Below are 20,176 nucleotides of genomic sequence, written 5' to 3' on the forward strand. Positions count from 1 at the left end.
TGAGTTGGCTCCGCCCTTTGCAGCTACAACTCTTCTGGGAAGGCCGTCCACAAGGTTTAGGAGTGTGTCTATGGGAATGTTTGACCATTCTTCCAGAAGCACAATTGTGAGGTCAGGCACTGATGTTGGATGAGAAGGCCTGGCTGGCAGTAATTCATCCTAAGTGCACTTCTGGAAGAATGGTCAAACATTCCCATAGACACACTCCTAAACCTTGTGGACAGCCTTCCCAGAAGAGTTGAAGCTGTTATAGCTGCAAAGGGTGGACCAACTCAATATTGAACCTAATATTGAGTTGGTCCACCCTTTGCACCACAAAATTTATGTGCGTGTAAAGGCAGGCGGCCCAATACTTTTGGTAATATAGTGTATGTGCAGCCAATCGGGTTGGAGTTTCTGATCTGCATACTTTTTTATTTTTTGGGTCAGGGACCTCTGAGTATTGGAGAGAGGATTGGCATGACAGCCAAGCATTTCATTTTTCAGAAGGTGGTTGACCAATGGCTGCCTACGCATCTACCTCACTTCTGGTTATGGTGAAGCACATTCAGAGCTGATATTTCAGTTTCAGGTGGACACTGGTAGTTCATTGTGGTGGCATCTCGCCATGGAAGCTCCTCCCATCTGCTTTTTCAATGAAGTAAAACTCTACTTTTTGTTGACTCATAAAAAAGAATCCTGTCCGTATCTTCATTGCAGATTCTTACCTGCTGCTGTTCTGTAGCTACTGATTAATAGAACTTCCTCATATACACTGAGTTTTTTTTTTTTTTGTTTTTTTTTGTTTTGGTTGGTGTGTGGAAGGGTTAAAAAATGGGTGTGCAACCTGTGGTCCTCCAGCTGATGAGGAACTACAAGTTCCATCCTACCTCTGCCTTTGGGAGTCATGCTTGTAACTGTCAGCCTTGTAATGCCTTGTGGGACTTGTAGTCTCACAACAGCTGGGGGACCATGGGTTGAGCACCCATGGGTTAGAACCTCCTGTCCCATTTCTGTTGAGTCCCTACCAGGGAGGTTCACCCTCTATTTGTCCAGGTGGCGTCTATCACCAGGGCTGAAAGTGAACGAACAACTGTCTTGCTTTGGAGAGACTTCCTCTACTTTCAATGGTGTCAATAGGACAGAAAATTAAAGAAAAACCTTCCCAATGGGCAAAAGAAAAAACTCTCTCATACTGGTCACTGGAAGTTCAACATGGCCCCTCATGGCAAAGAACTCTCTGAGGATCTGAAAAAAAGAATTGTTGCTCTACATAAAGATGACCTAGGCTATAAGAAGATTGCCAAGACCCTGAAACTGAGCTGCAGCACGGTGGTCAAGACCATACAGCGGTATAACAGGACAGGTTCCACTCAGAACAGGCCTCGCCATGGCCCACAAAAGAAGTTGAGGTCACGTGCTCAGCGTCATATCCAGAGGTTGTCTTTGGGAAATAGACGTATGAGTGCTGCCAGCATTGCTGCAGAGGTTGAAGGGGTGGGGGGGTCAGCCTGTCAGTGCTCAGACCATACGCCGCACACTGCATCAAATTGGTCTGCATGGCTGTCGTCCCAGAAGGAAGCCCGCAGGTTGCTGAAGACAAGCAGACTAAGGACATGGATTACTGGAACCATGTCCTGTGGTCTGATGAGACCAAGATAAACTTATTTGGTTCAGATGGTGACAAGTGTGTGTGGGGGCAACCAGGTGAGGAGTACAAAGACAAGTGTGTCTTGCCTACAGTCAAACATGGTGGTGGAGTGTCATGGTCTGGGGCTGCATGAGTGCTGCCGGCACTGGTGTTGTGGAAATTTTATGAAGATGTATTTAATATGTATTGTCATAGTGTCTCCCAGCGTTAAGCCTCGTACACACGATCGTTTTTTCTGATGGGAAATGTGTGATGACAGGCTGTTGGCGGAAAATCCGACCGTTTGTACGCTCCATCGAACAAGTGTTGTCGGATTTTCTGCGGACAAATGTTGGATGGCAGGTTTTTAAATTTTCCGCGGACAAATGTGTGGTGTTGGATTTTCCGAGCGTGTGTACACAGGTCCGTCGGACAAAAGTCCAAAGTACAAACACGCATGCTCGGAAGCAAGGACGAGCCGGAAGCGGTCAGTCTTGTAAACTAGCGTTGGTAATGGAGAATTCACATTCGTGACGCGGCAAATTATGAAATGTCGAAATGCAGCGCACAATTCTCCTCTTCTTTAATAGGATAATAATGAAGCTGCTTTGCTGGTGATACTGATGGATTTATTACAAATGAATTTTCAAAGGCTTTTTTTTTTTTTTTCTAGTGATATCAAGAATAATATTATTATGCTTTTTTTTTTTTTTTTTTTTTTTTTTTTTGAACAAGTTACCACAACACCATTATCTGTAGTTTTTAAGATCAAAGATACAACTATGTTGGTGTCCCTTGTCAATTTTACATTGTATTTTTTTTAAATGTAACTGCCTACTCCCAAACTGTCATTTGAAGTAAAACACATAGCCAAGTATTATTCTACACAATTTTTTTTATTGTGCATTAAAAAAAGAAAACAAATAAAATTAGACATTCTATCTGCCAATAGAACTTAACCAAAAAGTACATTCTATGCATCCAAAAATATAGAAAATATAACAAATCATTATTATTCAACCAAAAAAATAAATAAAAGCCTCATGCGTGTGTCCTGCTTCTTAATATAGGGGGTCACCAATGCCAAGAGTTGGTGAAAGCAGGGGTCCGTCATCCGGAGATAATTCCGAAAATCATCCGGATTATTCTCCTGGAGCTCCCGCAGCAAAGGCATATGACAGAATTGATCACCATTAATAAAACAACCAATTTTTGATCCAAGAAATCCTCCTCCTCCTGTTCCTGGACTGGACTTGGGTCAAAGCAATAACTCCAAGGCCAATAATAAATAACACGTTATCTCCTCCGATTCCGCAACATGTCTGGTTGACGAACGGCCGTTCAGAAACTAAATGAAAAGCGCGAATCAACACTCGCCAAACTTCTAACATGAAATTAGCAGAAGGAGCCCAAAGGGCGGCGCAAAAGAGCTGAAAAACCACGTAGTACGTCACTACGTTCGTGTTTGTTGGCCGACAATTCCTTGCCGTTTTTGTATGCAAGACAATATCCAGGCACATGCCTTCGGGCACAATTCTGAGGTTTTGTCTGCGGAAATTCCGATCGTGTGTACGAGGCTTAAGTTCTCCCGCAGCCCGCTCTAAAGAGCAGACTGGGGCAGACTGACGCTGGTTGAGATCCATCTGGTAGTGAAAAGGTTCTTGAGGATGCAGAGAAGTGTTTGCAGAGTGGGGATATGTCCGCCAGCGAAGGGCCCCTGTGCGATACACAGACGATCGTTTGAGGGGATGTGTTTACTCTGCAAAGACATTATTGGTTATGAGTGGATGTACGCCCGTGTCAGCCATGTGTGCCTGATCAACACATTTGGGGGGGCCTTGGCAGGCCTCTGCAGACAATCTCCCATCCACAGGAATGGTAGTATAATCCCGGGTATGCATTGTTCTCTGAACAATGCAGAATAAGGATTCACATCAATGGTAAAAATGGGACTCTTTGGGTGCGTTGACCGGAGACAGTGTCCATGATTCCAAGGACAGCCATGATGATGGCTTAAAGAGACAGGGGGCGGGAAATCATACACACTGTCCCTGCCCAGACACGCCCATAATACTCCCCTAGTCATTGTTCATTGGTTGTTGTATAACCCCTCCTGCTTGCCTGTGCTTGATTGGCTGATTTGTGAAGCCAACAGGCTCTATTGTTCTATGAATAAAGATTGCTCTCAGGATCAGGGCAGTTATTCGAGCTGTGGAGCTGAGGATGTAAGAGGACGGTGACTATGTCTGCTTACTTGGGGAAATACGGGAAACCAGGTCATGCTAAGATGCATTATACCGAAAGGGTGAAAGGGTGCTTATTAGAGCATGAGACATGGAATACGCGTAGCGTATAGAGAAATCTCCACGACACCGGGGAGCTACAGTTCATTGAGAGAACCATGAATGCCAACATGTACTGTGACATATTGAAGCAGAGCATGATCCCCTCCCTTCAGAGACTGGGCCGCAGGGCAGTATTCCAACATAACGACCCCAAACACACCTCCAACACGACCACTGCCTTGCTAAAGAAGCTGAGGGTAAAGGTGATGGACTGGCCAAGCATGTCTCCAGACCTAAACCCTATTGAGCATCTGTGGGGCATCCTCAAACAGAAGGTGGAGGAGCGCAAGGTCTCTAACATCCACCAGCTCCGTGATGTCGTCATGGAGGAGGGGAAGAGGACTCCAGTGACAACCTGTGAAGCTCTGGTGAACTCCATGCCCAAGAGGGTTAAAGCAGTGCTGGAAAATAATGGTGGCCACACAAAATATTGATACTTTGGGCCCAATTTGGACATTTTTACTTAGGGGTGTACTCACTTTTTGTGAGATACAGTGTGTGTGTGTGTGTGTGTGTGTGTGTGTGTATATATGTATGTATGTGTATGTGTGTGTATGTATGTGTAATATATATATATATATATATATATATATATATATATATATATATATATATATATATATATATATATATATATAATGTATATGTATGTATGTTTAGGGTTGTACCGATACTAGTACTCGCACAAATGATCCCGATGCTTAATCTGATACCCGGGATGGGAGAAAGGCAGCGTGCAACAGGGAGTCAGCGGGGAGAGCGAGTCCTCTAGCAGGTAAGCTGGCAGGGGTGCAGGGTGCAGCCACATCATCCATCGGTGACCGGAGCCGTCACTTTCAGTAACGAAAGTGACGCTCCATGTTGCCGTCAGTGCTTGAACATCCCGACACCCATCTTGGTACACCCTGCACTCGGCCACAGTAAACCAGCAGTGGACATCGTGTTACACCCAGCCCATAAAGTTTGAGCTGGGTGTAACGAAATGTCCACTGCTGCTTTTATGCGGCTGAGTGCAGGGTGCACCAAGATGGGCGTCACAGGCAGCATAGCAAAATAGTTTAGTTTTCTTTCTTTTCCTCTCATGTCATTTATTTCAGTGCTCATCAGTCGGTGCCATCTATCAGTGCCAGCCATCAGTGCGTGCCACCTATCAGTGCTCATCAGTGCTATATCAGTGCCACCTATTATTGTTCATCCGTCAGTGACAGCCATCAGTGCGTGCCACTTATCGGCGGGCCCATCAGTCAGTGCCACCCATCAGTGCCCATCCATCAGTCAGTGAAAACTGTCACATGACATTAAAAAAAAAAAAGTATCGGTATCGGCGAGTACTTAAAAAAAAATGTATCAGTACTTGTACTGGGTCTTAAAAAAGTGGTACTGGGGGCCCCCCCCATAAGATAGATAAATACTAAAAAAGATATATATATTATTTTTTAAAATTGTATGGGGGGGCATAGTTCTTTATACCTCAAAATGGCTTCTGTAGCATTTATTACATATTTAACTTTGAGATTGTGGAGTTTTCCTTTATGTAGAGCAGGGATATGCAATTAGCGGACCTCCAGCTGTTGCAGAACTACAAGTCCCATGAGGCATAGCAAGACTCTGACAGCCACAAGCATGACACCCAGAGGCAGAGGCATGATGGGACTTGTAGTTTTGCAACAGCTGGAGGTCCGCTAATTGCATATCCCTGATGTAGAGGGAGATTTGGCTACTGAATTCTTAGCAAATTGTTTCCACTTGAAACTGAAATATCAGTTTTTTCTTTTGTTTTTTTTTCTTTTATTTGGATGGTAAATAAGAAAAGGTTAAAAGGTTTCCGGTTGATGTGACTCTTATGCTGGTTAACCCGAGTCTGTTCCACAGTGCTTTATGTTCCTCATTTATAGGGTTACTCTGTACCCTATGGGTATACAATACACAGGACTGCCAACGGTCTCTATCCACAGTCAGTCGGACTGTACAAACCTTGTAAGAGGTCAACACCCGTAAGTTGGTTGATAGCAGCCATCTTCCTTTGCAGACTGGATAAACCACTGTTTGCTGCTGACCACGTGTGGTACCCTGGCGGTTTTCCTTTATTATTGTTCGTAATTAAGTGCATTTTGTGGCGTATTGGCCCTTCCTGGCAGCTGTTTTCTGCCAACGTTTGGAGCAGAGAAACAATTATGGTCTATATAAACCGTCAAGGTGCAACGTAAGCGCAAACAGTAAGATTTGGTGCAAAGGAAGACGCTACAGCAGCACTTCCACCAGAAATCGCCTCGTATAGCTCCTCCCAAATGTTTTCTTTTTTTTTTAACACTATAAAACCAGTTTTACTTGCTTTAGGGGGAAACCGGTCCAAAAATGTAAATTTGTCCTCTCCAGTTCACCAGGATCTACTATGCCTTCTACACTATATGGGCAAAAGATTGTTTTCACCTGACCATTACACTTGTAGGATGTCCCATTCCCAAAAACCATGGCCATGTATATGGAGTTGTCCCCCCCCCCCCCCCCCATGGCCATTGATATGAAATTGTCCCCCTCCCCCCTGGCCATTGATATGAAGTTGCCCCCCTTTGTGGCTCTAACATCCTCCACTCTTCTGGGAAGATTTCCCACAAGATTTTGGAGGGTGTCTGTGGGAATTTGTCCCATTTGTGAGGTCGGGTACTGATGTAAGTTTAGATGACTTGAGTCACAGTTGGTGTTCTAATTCATCCTGAAGGGTGTTCATTAGGACTGAGGTCAGCTAGAACCCCATTAATCCAAAAGGTAATTTGTGAGGTCAGGTACTGATGGTGGATGAGAAGACCTGACTCACATGTTGGGTGCCAAAAAAAAAAACAAAAACCTGGCTTGTAATCAACATTCCAATTCACCCCAAAGGTGGTCAGTAGGGATGAGATCATGGCTCTGTACAGGACACTCAAGTTCCTCCACACCGAATCATGTCCTAATGAATTCACCTCCACTCTCCCCATGGTCATTAATATGGAGTTGCCCCATATGTGGCTATAACATCCTCCACTCTTCTGAGAAGACTTTCTACAAGATACTGGAGGGTGTCTGTGGAAATATGTGCTCATTGGTCAGGTACTGATGTTGAATGAGAAGATCTGGCTCACATTAGGAACCAAATAAATTCCAATTTATCTCAGTGGTGTTCAGTAAGGTTGAGGTCAGGGCTTCGTACAGGGCACCGTAGTTCCTCCACACCAAACCATGTCTTTTATGGAACTGGCTCCACTCTTCTGGAAATGCTTACCACAAATTGTGCCTATTTGTGAGGTCAGGTACTGATGTTGGCTGAGAAGACCTGACTAACCATCAGTGTTCCAATTCATCTTAAAGGTGATCAGTAGGGATGAGGTCAGGGTTCTGTGCAGGACCCTGAAACATTAGGTTCCTTATGCCTTATGTGATGCCTTCTTTACAACAAACACATGAAACACATCTGTTTGGAGTACTGGTATCTGTTCATCTGGTTCTGGCATGGCGCCATCCATGGGATTCACTACAGGCACCAATCATTGAAGGTCCAGTACTATGAGGAGTGCAGCCTGATTATGTCACCTGTCCATACCAACAATGATACCAACTCACCAGAGACATGAAAGGTGCTCTTGTATCAATGCCTTGACCCTGCCTGTCCCAAGCATAATCCCCACCGCCCTCCGGAGACAGATTATCCATATGTTCGTTGTGGTGACGTTAAAGCACAATCCGTAATTCCTGTAACGCTGCAGCTCATTCTTGTTATCTCCTTCGGTGTGCCACTTAGCTGCAAGAGTTAATCGCTGACATGTCTCTGAAAAGGAATGCTAAAATATTCTGGTGGATATTTATATCCTCTTATGCTAATGCAGGCGAATATGTCAAGCTCACCCAAGCTGCAGAGAAATTCTATTTCCATCCTCCCTTTTACACCGTTATTTAAACTTCATCATAATGTGAGGAGATGGAGGAATTAGAGGAGCGCCAACCTCTGCAAAAAAAAAAAAAAAAGTAGATGGATTTACAATGGCCCATGATGAATTTGTCAGTTTCTGAAGCTTAAAACAATGCTAACATGCAAATCTCCCAAACTAGACCCAGTAGATGGCTTCCAGGTATGGCGAAGATCCTAAATTTTTGGTCACTTCCCATATGGACTTTGGGTTCCTCATCTCGAAGTAGAATGACTTTGGTAAGGCGGTTGTTGAACTTTAGTGCCTCTAGGTGACGATTCAGGCGAAATATACACTCTATAGCAGCGTTTCTGAACTTTTTTTTTTTTAGTTGCAGCCCCTTTTAAAAGTGATCAAAAATCTGGAGCCCCTCAATCTTTAAAAATGTAAATGTTATCAATAGGAAACGTGTTCCTGGGATTAGCACACAACCACCCTGATGAAGATCACATCATGTTGGAGTCCCCCATCACTTCAGAGCCGCCCCCCATCACATCAGAGTAGCCTCTGTACATCAGAGTACCCCCATCACCACACAGTTCCCCTATTACAGAGACCCCCCCAATCCCCTTTTCATATTCAAGTCCTATGTTTTGGCTCCAAGTGTCGAGGGAAGTGGAGATGGTCTTCTGAATGCTGGGGGTGGCCCTGCCACCTGCTCTGAATCCATTATGCACTGCCATTGTGCACATGAGTCGGCCACCATCAATATAGCAAGGAACAACGCCATGCGTCCTAAAGAATCATTAGTTGTTATGGTGATGGTGGTTGACCATGACTATTCATGACATGGATCCAGGATATCCCACAGATCCATCCAGAAGTGAAACCCCCCGCACCATATCTTGCATGGTGTGCTGTATATAAAGTAAGTCTTCTCCAAATCCTCCTCCTCCTCCTCGCTCAGATTAGACTAAATAGACTGAATTGTAATAAGAGAGCAGAGAGAGCGCCATAGTGATCAGCCTTTCCCTACTGCCATGGTCACAATGGCCGCTTCTGGTGCCCTTCTAACCTTGGCTTACTATTGTACAAGGAAGGGGGCCACAAAGATGTTACTGATGTGGTAAAGCCATCAAGGAGTAGGCAGGATCGGTGATAGTGTCAAGGCCCGGTTGCACAGAATGCAGAATTCCAGTAATCCATGGACAACATAAGTGGGAAATTTTTCTTTTTTGGCTGGGGTCCTCCTTTAAACTGTAGCATTACTTGTCTGAAGATCCTGAGCCCACAGGGGAGGCTGAGAAATGATTTCTGGCAGAAGTCCTCATATTTCGATAATCTTCTGTTTCTCGGATGTCCTTGTCGCTCTTTTAGTTTGGAGAAATGCCGTACAATAGGCATTTTACACCCCCCCCCATCACACACTGCCCAGCAGTGCAGCACCCACCCCCCCTCCCCATAGCATATGGACTGCTAATCAAACATTTCATCATCATCATCATCCCCGTCCTGGATGCGGCTTCTTTCCAATTAGATCTGGAAGAGCACACTGCATACCCAACAGCTTATAGATCTCTGCTGTGAAATTAAGGTAATTAAAGGGTTTGTCCACCTAAAAGTGATTACATTCAGGGCTCTGAGGGAGGTCTCCAGCTTTCCTTGAAGATTCTGGCTCCAACTTTTTTAGGTGTTATTCCTGGAAAACTAAAAATGCCCTATATGTAAGAAACTCTACCCCCACTCCCCCCTTCCCCCACCATAAACCGAAATGTAGAGGGTAAAAAGGTAAAGAGCCCCCGTTGTGTGTGTGTTTTTTTTTTTTTTTGCAGTTTGTGTTCCAGTTGGGAGAGTCCTTCTCAGAGGTGTACCTAGAACCTTCAGAGGCCCCGGTGCAAGAAACCATAAATGGCCCCCCCTGATCCCCACAGTGCACGGTCGCAAGTGCGACCCTGTCGTTAGTTTTTTTGTTTTTGTTATTTTATTTTTTAATTTCTTACCATGTTATTTATTTTCAATTTTATTTTTTTATGGCTTTTTACAACTATTATTTTTTTTTTTTTTTTGTAGGAGGTTGGTGAGAAATCTTGGGTCTAAACATATCTCTGATGTTCTGCCATTGAGATAAAGGAGATTGAGGACACAGCCCTCAATCCCCATCTCTGCAGCCTCAGCTGTACAGAATGAATGGACAGGAAGAGCTCTGTACAGAGGCTTCCCGTTCATTCATAAACTGAAGCATAGTAAACACAGTTATGAATGAACACAAATTACTATGCCTCAGTTATGAATGAACAGAGTCAATTGGTACCAATCGCTGACTCTATTCATTCAGACAAGGAAGGGGGTGGTAAATGACACATTTACCGGCCCCTTCCCTGCTGCTCTCCATCCTGGCAGATCCCCCACAGCAGCCGGCGGGGGAGGGGAGGGAGGAACCCGGCAGCGCTAGGATGAGGGGGGGGTTTGGGATCACACAGGGGCCCAATCAGAGAAGGTGGATAGGATGGCGGTCATGTAGAAGAACCAATCATTTTCGGAGGGGATCGGTTTCTCTGCAGTGGATATAAAAAGTCTACACACCCTGTTTAAAATGTCAGGTTTCTGTGATGTAACAAAATGAGACAAAGATAAATCATTTCAGAACTTTTTCCACCTTTTAATGTGACCTATAAACTGTACAACTTAGTTGAGCAACAAACTGAAATCTTTTAGGCGGAGGGAAGTTAAAAAACGAAAATATGGTTGCATAAGTGTGCACACCCTTAAACTAATACTTTTGTTGAAGCACCTTTTGATTTTATTACAGCGCTCAGTCCTTTTGGGTCTGAGTCTATCAGCATGGCACATCTTGACTTGGCAATGTTTGCCCACTCTTCTTTGCAAAAACACTCCAAATCTGTCAGATTGCAAGGGCATCTCCAGTGCACAGCCCTCTTCAGATCACCCCACAGATTTTCAATGGGATTCAGTTCTGGACTCTGGTTGGGCCATTCCAAAACGTTAATCTTCTTCTGGTGAAGCCATTCCTTTGTCGATTTGGATGTATGCTTTGGGTCGTTGTCAAGCTGAAAGATGAAGTTGCTCTTTATCTTCAGATTTCTAGCAGAAGCCTGAAGGTTTTGTGCCAAAATTGACTGGTATTTGGAACTGTTCATAATTCCCTCTACCTTGACTAAGGCCCCTGTTCCAGCTGAAGAAAAACTGCCCCAAAGCATAATGCTGCCACCACCATGCTTCACAGTGGGTATGGTGTTCTTTTGGTGATGTGCAGTGTTGTTTTTGCACCAAACATATCTTTTGGAAATATGGCCAAAAAGTTCATCCTTGGTTTCATCAGACATAACACATTTTCCCGCATGCTTTTGGGAGAATTCAGATGTGTTTTTGCAAAATTTAGCCGGGTTTGGGTGTTTTTCTTGGTAAGAAAAGGCTTCAGTCTTGCCGCTCTATCCCTTATCCCAGACATATGAAGAATACGGGAGATTGTTGACACATGTACCACACAGCCAGTACTTGCTAGATATTCCTGCAGCTCCTTTAATGTTGCTGTAGGCCTCTTGACAGCCTCCCTGACCAGTTTTCTTCTCGTCTTTTCATCAATTTTGAAGGGATGTCTAGTTCTTGGTAATGTCACTGTTGTGCCATATTTTCTCCACTTGATGATGACTGTCTTCACTGTGTTCCATGGTATATCTAATGCCTTGGAAATTCTTTTGTACCCTTCTCCTGACTGATACCTTTTAACAATGAGATCCCTCTGATGCTTTGGAATCTCCCTGCGGACCATGGCTTTTGCTGTAGGATGCGACTAAGAAAATGTCAGGAAAGATCTACTAGAACAGTTGAACTTAATTTGGGGTTTATCAGAGACACTTTACACGATTGCAGGTGTGTACTGACTCCTATTTAACATGAGTTTGAATGTGATGGCTTAATTCTGAACACAGCTACATCCCCAGTTATAAGAGGGTGTGCACACTTATGCAACTACTTTATGTCTATCCTTTATTTTTACGCCCCCCCCCCAAAGATTTCAGTTTGTTTTACAATAGAGTTGTACAGCTTATAGGTCAAATTAAAGGTGGAAAAAGTTCTGAAATGATTGATCTTTGTCTCGTTTATTTTTTTTACATCTCAGAAACCTGACAGTTAAACAGGGGTGTGTAGACTTTTTATATTCACTGTATATGCCCCCCCCCCCCCCCATCCAGGTGTACAGGGGGCCAGGTTGCAATTGTGACGTACGTACGATACCCCTGGTCCTCCTTCAGCCTCTATTGTCACCTTGTTTTGGTGGCACAAGAGAAAATGCTTATGTGTTCTTCCTAGTGGACATAATAAGATAAGATTTACCATCGGAGGGTGGATGTCCTGATGACACAACATGAAGACCTCAATGGGGTTATTGACCTCCAAGAATCCTAACTCTTCTATAATAGTTCCATGCATTTTCTACAGATGGTGGCCAATGAGGAATCTTCTGTGGTACCCATGGGAGGGATTTGGACAAATGGAGAGCTTTGGGTGTTGTTGAAATTCCCCAGAAAATGTAAGAATAATTGATAAGCAGAGATGGCTTAGCCCCTTTGCCCAGTCTTGGTTGTAAATGCCTGGAGGTCTGCAGACCAGCGGCAGAGAAGTAGGGGCAGGTAGAGCCATGCTCACGTGATCTGAGCTTTAGGCATTGATGAGAGAACCTTTCCTCGAGCCCCGAGTCCAGCAAGCCATTGGGTGCTTTGAACTCCCCAGAAGCTGCGCAATTCCATTTTGGGTGGACAGTGACCCTTTAAGAATAATTTCCTTGACCTCCTGCTTCTGTTAGAAATGCCTCAGCTCAGCAAAGTCTTTTTTGTCTTTCAAAAAGTTTTCTGGTTTATGATTTTAACGCCTGTGCATTTCCTTCTCTTTTCCTGTTCCTCGTTAGGGCTTAGATGACTACGGAGCAGCACGCCCCGCCAACAGGTAATCTAATATGTGGTTTGTTTTTTACCATTGTTTTGTATCATGGTGATTTAATATTCCATTCAATGCATGTGTTGTATTCTCACTGTGCTATGGTAAAAATGATGCATCTTTATTGGTGTATTTGTGATTTCATTGTTCTCTCCATAGTGGTTTTCAGCATTCTCACTCTCCGTATTGCACGTCACCTGCAGTATCCCTTATTAACACTGGTAGGAACTTGATGCTGGATTCGGTTTCTTATACTTAGTGTTATTTTTTTCATCTCCCTAATCTAAGTCCATTATGAACAACCTTATCAGCAAGTGGTTTGAATTGGATGAAAGTTTGGGTCTACTCTAATAAGCATTTAGTCATTTTGATTGAGGATCCGGTTTCGGCTTGTCCTGAATGCCAGCTTCTTGTGTTTTGTGTAGGAGAAGTGTTTTGAGCACCAGGACAACGGCACCATTTGGCTCCTCCTAAAAATCATTGGAAAGCCTTTATAAATTTGTTGATAAATTTGATATGCAAACCCAAAATCTCTTTTTCATTATGTTTGGTGTCATGATGCACAGTGTAGTTATTTTAAGAGAATTGTGTTACTGGAGGTGGCTTCAGAGAAGGTCTCAGATTTTGCACAGCTGTTGGACCTTCTATGAAGGTTGAATACTAAGTTGCTAAACATCCTAATTTATCAGAGACAGACCCAGACTTCACCTAGCTGCAGGTTCTCTTGTGGCGTTTAAGTAGTAAATTACTAAACAATTTGTCTTGGCATCACTGACTTTAGGGAAGCAAATTACAGCTGGTGAAATCTGGGACTTTGACATTGGCCATACCCAAATTATATGTTTAGCAGTTTGCTACTCAACTTCCACTGGAGGTCCAACAGCAAGGTAACATCTGGGGTCAGTAATTTATTACTCAAACTCCAGAAGAGAACCAATAATTTGTCTTGGCATCAACGACTACATGGAAGGTCCCAGATGTTACCTAGCCATTGGACCTCCTGTGGAAGTAGAGTAGCAAGTTACCAAATGTGCTTTTCTACTTAGCTAGTGGGTTAGTCAGTAGGTACCCTTCAGGAGTTTCAGGAGAACATTCTGTTTTAGCCTAGCCAACTTTGGAAAAGGTCCCAGATTTTACTTAGCTGTTGGTTCTATTCTCGAGTTTGTAGCAAATTACTAAACGGCAAGGTGAAGTCTGGGACTTTGAAGTTGGCCATAATAAAACAGAATGTTTTTGCTGCTCAACCTCCACTGGAGGTCCAACAGCTAGGTAACAGCTGGGACCTTCTCCAGGGTTGACTAGGCGGAAACAAAACGTTTAGCAACTGTGACCTTCTCTGAAGTCGTTGATGCAAAGCGAGATTATTTAATAATTTGTTACTCAATTTTCAGAAGAGAACCAATAATTTGTCTTGGCATCAACGACTTTAGGGAAGGTCCCAGATGTTAACTTGCTGTTGAACATCTGTTGAGGTAGAGTAGCAAACTACTAAACAGTTTAAGCCTAACCAACTTTGGAGAATGTTCCACCGGAGGTCCCTCGGCTAGGTAACATCTGGAACCTTCTCTGGAACCTTCTCCGAGGTTGGCTAGACTAAAAGAATGTTTAGTAACTTGCTACTCTACGTCCACAAGAGGTCCATCAGCTAGGGATGTGTTATTAAATATTCTGCTTTAGCCTAGCCAACCTAGCCAATCTGTTGGATCTCCTCTGGATGTAGAGTGGAAAACTACTACCCCCTTTATGTGTAAGTAGAAAGAGTTGGTGCTTTCTCTGAGAACATATTTTGATGAAACAAAGTTCACGTTTTACCCTTTCCTGTTGGCCTCACCCAAACCCAGGTACCCGTGTCTGTGAGTAAGAGATACTGCAGCTTGTGTTGGCCATCCGTGTCGTGACGTTGTGATGTGCTCCTCTAATGATGATCACCTCAGCAGTACTCTTTCTATTCTTTTTTTTTTTTGTTTCACAGCGGCAATGGGACCATGATATCCACTGTGTGAGGACACGCTTGCACAGACATGGCAGCTGCTGCTTAGAAGAACTTTCATCTTTTCTTTCCCTCTCCTTCGAGTCGCTGATTTTCTTGGAAATCTTTGTTTACTTTTGTACTCTCTGGAACAAAAAAAATGATTTTCTAGATCTTATTCCCTCTGTGAACCCCGATGTGTCATTCGAGGAATGCCTAACCTATTGCAGAGCAGTAGTTGGTGAGCTCAGCATGCCAAGGCTCAGCGAATGGCTTTTCTCCTCTTAGTGCTTTTTTTTTTTTTTCTTTTTTTTTTTTCGGCTTTGTCGTTTACAGAGGAATTTTTGGAGCACAAATTGCCAAAGTGTAATTATTGAACATACAGAGAAGTTCTATAACCATTTTATGTTTTATACTAGTTTTTACTTAAATGTGTGTGAGACTCTCTTTTTTTTGGCGCAAGTCATAACCGCAAGGGAAATGTTAAAGGGATTCTTTTTAGGACTGGTGAGAGTTGCTCCTTGAGAAATGGTTTCAACTGTGAACTTGTCAATGACACTTTTCTGCAAGGAAAGAACTTTTAGGTACTGTTAATATAGCCACTCTCTCTAGGCTGCCATGGTTAAAAGGTGGCCAATATTGGACTTGCTATTGGGTTTGCCCTTCATTACTCTGTTCAGTGGCCTCTAAGGAAGGGGAGCTCTTTCATTGGCAGAAAAGTCTCATCTGGCTTTCCACATGGCTTCATTAGTTGCAAGCAGAAACAGATGTTTCAAGAGTTCCAGTCAACTTCCCAGTAGAAATGGTTGCTGACAGATATACTGAATCTGTAGAGGTGGCTTGCAACCACTCAAGAGACAACTTTTCATTTAAAGAGTAATCCACCCAGTAAGATTTTCTTCATAATGGGCATGAAGGGGCAGTTGATTGCTCTGCCACATCTTGAACCCCAGCAGGAGCATCTAATCTCTTCAACCTGACTTGGCTTAGAGCTTCACTTCATGTGCTCCTGGTTTGCAGGTTCTCATTGGATTTTTTTGAAGAATCTACAAGTGGTTGCCTTGACAGTAAATCAATTGAAGAGCCAAGGTTGACCTTTTTATGGGCACTTCAGGAGTGGGAAGAAATCTTCCTGCTGGGATCCCAGACAACAGCGAAGATCTAGTGGAAGATCAAACCCTTCTCCACTTCACCTACAGCATTGGCATTTGGTGTGGACCAGATTTACCACTTTGCCATGGTTACCCTTAGAGTTAAATCTGTAGCAAGGGCAGAGAATCCCTTTAGAACTCACCTGTCACCATGCAAAATGTCTCTAACTGGCCTTCTTATTCAACAGATGCCCTCAGCTGCCTCCATATCACTTTTCACAACATCTGATCACCAAGGAGACCTCTTTTTGTTGAAGAGCCAATAGGAAATTGCAGGATGCATTAGGCCTGCCCATGAATTTCTTGGCAGAAGTTGAGTTTGCACTCCAGATTTCCTGGCTTTGGAGAGGGAGGCTGATATGGTCTGAGCTTAAATTGAAGGCACTTTAGGGAGATTAATATTGTGACAAGTACACTTAAACTTCCTTACCTGCTATCCCTCCAGGTGTATGTGCTCTCTGTATGCATGGGGCTATGTAGGGACTGTTACTGTGTTCTCTCCTATTGTCTGCTCGGATTAGTTATTGCTATATTGAGACCAAGAAGTGGAGTTACATTTATTTTCTCTGGCCTTTTTGTTTTGTATAAACTTCACAAAAATGGGCTTCACTTTCTGCAATGTGTTTTTCAGAAGACAGAAAAGCGTTCCTTTTCAGGCCATCATGGCAAATTCTGTTTCAGCTTCTACCCGGAGATCATAAAACAGGATATTGTGGCAACTTCCTTAAAATGCTGACCGCAATGGGGTTTCCAGGTAGAATCGCACGATGAAGTGTATAAAGAGAACCTGTCTCTAATCCCTCTGCATTTGTAGATCACCAAAGATGAGATTTTTGTCGCCAAATTCTGTGCAGACATATGGGAAAGGCAGTGAGCCAGTCACATGAAGAAGGCATTCTGTACATTAAATATCTGAAGCCACACCCACTGGGGGATATTTCACACTCTTGATTTGCTCTTGTGGTCCCTGGGATGGAATGTGACAAGCCTAAAATTTTACCATACGAACCATAGGTGTGCGCAGCCTGCTGCATTAGGATGTACATACTAAAGCTCAAACAAACACACATGCATGTATAGTGTGTGTGTGTGTGTGTGTATATGTGTGTGTGTGTGTATATCTATCTATCTATATATCTATCTATATATCTATCTATATATCTATCTATATATCTATCTATATATCTATATATCTATATATATATATATATATATATATAATATATGACACACACACAGTGGGAAAAATAATTATATGATTCCCTGCAGATTGTGTAAGTTTGCCCACTTACAAAGAAATGCAGGGTCTATATTTTCTATCATAGGTGTATTTTAAATGATAGAGACAGAATATCAACCAAAAACCCGTAAAAAAAACACATAATACAAATATTATAAATTGAGTTGCAGTTCAATGAGTAAAATAAGTATTTGATCCCCAACTAACCAACAGTAATTCTGGCTTCCATAGACTGGCTACAGTAGGTGCTCATGTGGTACACAGATTAGTCCTGTCAATATAAGAAGGTGCTCCTAACAACAACTCGTTATGTGTATAAAAGACACCTGTCCACAGAATCTCTTTCTTCCATTCAAACCTCACCATCATGGGCAAGACCAAAGAGCTGTCAAAGGACATCAGGGACAAGATTGTAGACCTGCACAAGGCTGGAATGGGCTACAGGACCATCAGCAAGAAGTTTGGTGAGAAGGAGACAACTGTTGGAGCGATTATTCGCAAATGGAAGAAATGCAAAACAACCATCAATCGCCCTCAGTCCGGGGCTCCATACATGGGGTGAGGATGATCAAAAGTGAGGGATCAGCCTAGAACTACACAGGAGGAGCTTGTGAATGATCTCAAGGCAGTTGGGACCACAGTCACCAAACAAACCATTGGTAACACAATACACCACCATGGATTAAAATCCTGCAGTTCCCGCAAGGTCCCCCCCTCTCAAGAAGGAACATGTACAGGCCCATTTGACGTTTGCCAATGAACATCTAAATGATTCTGAGCAGAATTGGGAGAAAGTGCTGTGGTCAGATGAGACCAAAATTGAGCTTTTTGGCATTAACTCGACTTGCCGCGTTCGGAGGAATAAAAATGCTGACTATGACCCTAAGAACACCATCCCTACAATCGGCCCCTTTGGGGCTGTTTCTCTGCTAAAGTTGCAGGCCAACTTTGCCACGTTGAGGGGCCAATGGACGGGGCCATGTATCGTAAAATCTTGGATGAGAACCTTCTTCCCTCAGCCAGAACATTGAAGATCGGTTGTGGATGGGTCTTCCAGCGTGACAATGACCCAAAACATATCGTCAAGTCAACAAAGGAGTGGCTCAAGAAGAAGCACATTGAGATCATGGAGTGGCCTAGCCAGTCTCCAGACCTTAATCCTATAGAAAATTTATGGAGGGAGCTGAAACTTCAAGTTGCTAAGCAACAGCCAAGAAACCTTAAGGATTTAGAGAAGATCTGTAAAGAAGAGTGGACCAAAATCCCTCCTGAGATGTGTGGAAACCTGGTCACCAACTACAAGAAATGTCTGACCTCTGTGCTTGCCATCAAGGGTTTCTCCACCAGCTACTAAGTCATGTTTTGTTTGGGGATCAAATACATATTTTACTCAATGAACTGCAACTCCATTTATAACATTTGTATCATGTGTTTTTTTTTTTTTTTTACTTCTGGATTTTTGGTTGATATTTTGTCTCTATCATTTAAAATACACCTATGATAAAAATTATAGACCGTTCATTTCTTTGTAAGTGGGCAAACTTACAAAATCTGCAGGGGATCAAATCATTATTTTCCCTGCTGTATGTAATATAAATTCTCTCTCGCGCTCTCTCTCGCTCTGTCTCTCTCTCTCGCTCTGTCTCTCTCTCTCGCTCTGTCTCTCTCTCTCGCTCTCTCTCTCTCTCGCTCTGTCTCTCGCTCTCGCTCTGTCTCTCTCTCTCTCTCTCTCTCGCTCTGTCTCTCTCTCTCTCGCTCTCGCTCTCGCTCTCTCTCTCTCTCTCTCTCTCTCTCGCTCTGTCTCTCTCTCTCTCTCGCTCTGTCTCTCTCTCTCTCTCGCTCTGTCTCTCGCTCTGTCTCTCGCTCTGTCTCTCGCTCTGTCTCTCGCTCTGTCTCTCGCTCTGTCTCTCGCTCTGTCTCTCGCTCTGTCTCTCTCTCTCTCGCTCTGTCTCTCTCTCTGGCTCTCTCTCTCGCTCTCTCTCTCGCTCTGTCTCTCTCTCTCTCACTCTGTCTCTCTCTCTCTCTCTCACTCTGTCTCTCTCTCTCTCTCGCTCTGTCTCTCTCTCTCGCTCTGTCTCTCTCTCGCTCTGTCTCTCTCTCTCTCTCGCTCTGTCTCTCTCTCTCTCTCGCTCTGTCTCTCTCTCTCTCTCGCTCTCTCTCTCTCGCTCTCTCTCTCTCGCTCTCTCGCTCTCTCTCTCTCGCTCTCTCTCTCTCGCTCTCTCTCTCTCGCTCTCTCGCTCTCTCGCTCTCTCGCTCTCTCTCTCTCGCTCTGTCTCTCTCTCTCTCTCTCGCTCTGTCTCGCTCTCTCTCGCTCTGTCTCGCTCTCTCTCTCTCGCTCTCTCTCGCTCTCTCTCTCTCTCTCTCTCTCGCTCTGTCTCTCTCTGTCGCTCTCGCTCTCGCTCTGTCGCTCTCGCTCTCGCTCTGTCTCTCTCTCTCGCACTCTCTCTCTCTCTCGCTCTGTCTCTCTCGCTCTGTCTCTCTCGCTCTGTCTCTCTCGCTCTGTCTCTCTCGCTCTGTCTCTCGCTCTGTCTCTCGCTCTGTCTCTCTCGCTCTGTCTCTCTCGCTCTGTCTCTCTCGCTCTGTCTCTCTCGCTCTGTCTCTCTCGCTCTGTCTGTCTCTCGCTCTGTCTGTCTCTCGCTCTGTCTCTGTCTCTCGCTCTGTCTCTGTCTCTCGCTCTGTCTCTGTCTCTCGCTCTGTCTCTGTCTCTCGCTCTGTCTCTGTCTCTCGCTCTGTCTCTGTCTCTCGCTCTGTCTCTGTCTCTCGCTCTGTCTCTGTCTCTCGCTCTGTCTCTGTCTCTCTCGCTCTGTCTCTGTCTCTCTCTCTCGCTCTGTCTCTCTCTCTCGCTCTGTCTCTCTCTCTCGCTCTGTCTCTCTCTCTCGCTCTCGCTCTCGCTCTGTCTCTCTCTCGTGACACTCTGCCCCGCCGGCACAATATCTCCTTGCCTGCAGATTCAGAGTGAAGGAGAAATCTTCCACACTCTTATAAGCAGAGCCACTCAGTGGGAGATCTTTCCCATCTCCTTACC

General features: G+C 44.1%; 1 protein-coding gene across 4 annotated transcripts in view; it reads left to right on the forward strand.

Annotated features, from left to right (window-relative positions):
- Window positions 1–20,176, forward strand: part of BAIAP2 (BAR/IMD domain containing adaptor protein 2) — a 228,947-nt gene that overhangs the window by 164,969 nt on the left and 43,802 nt on the right. For 3 of the 4 annotated variants that reach the window (XR_012236794.1, XM_073606850.1, XM_073606847.1), the window contains exon 13: window positions 12,763–12,800. Coding sequence is in view for 3 of the 4 variants with exons in the window: in XM_073606850.1 (XP_073462951.1) it covers window positions 12,763–12,800 (38 nt within the window). In the remaining variant the exon portion in view is untranslated. Of the gene's footprint in view, window positions 1–12,762; window positions 12,801–14,763; window positions 16,516–20,176 lie in introns of those variants that run through there. The other variant, XM_073606849.1, reaches the window with a different exon arrangement.

Source organism: Aquarana catesbeiana, linkage group LG12 (genome assembly GCF_042186555.1).
Source record: "Aquarana catesbeiana isolate 2022-GZ linkage group LG12, ASM4218655v1, whole genome shotgun sequence".
NCBI classification, from domain to species: domain Eukaryota; kingdom Metazoa; phylum Chordata; class Amphibia; order Anura; family Ranidae; genus Aquarana; species Aquarana catesbeiana.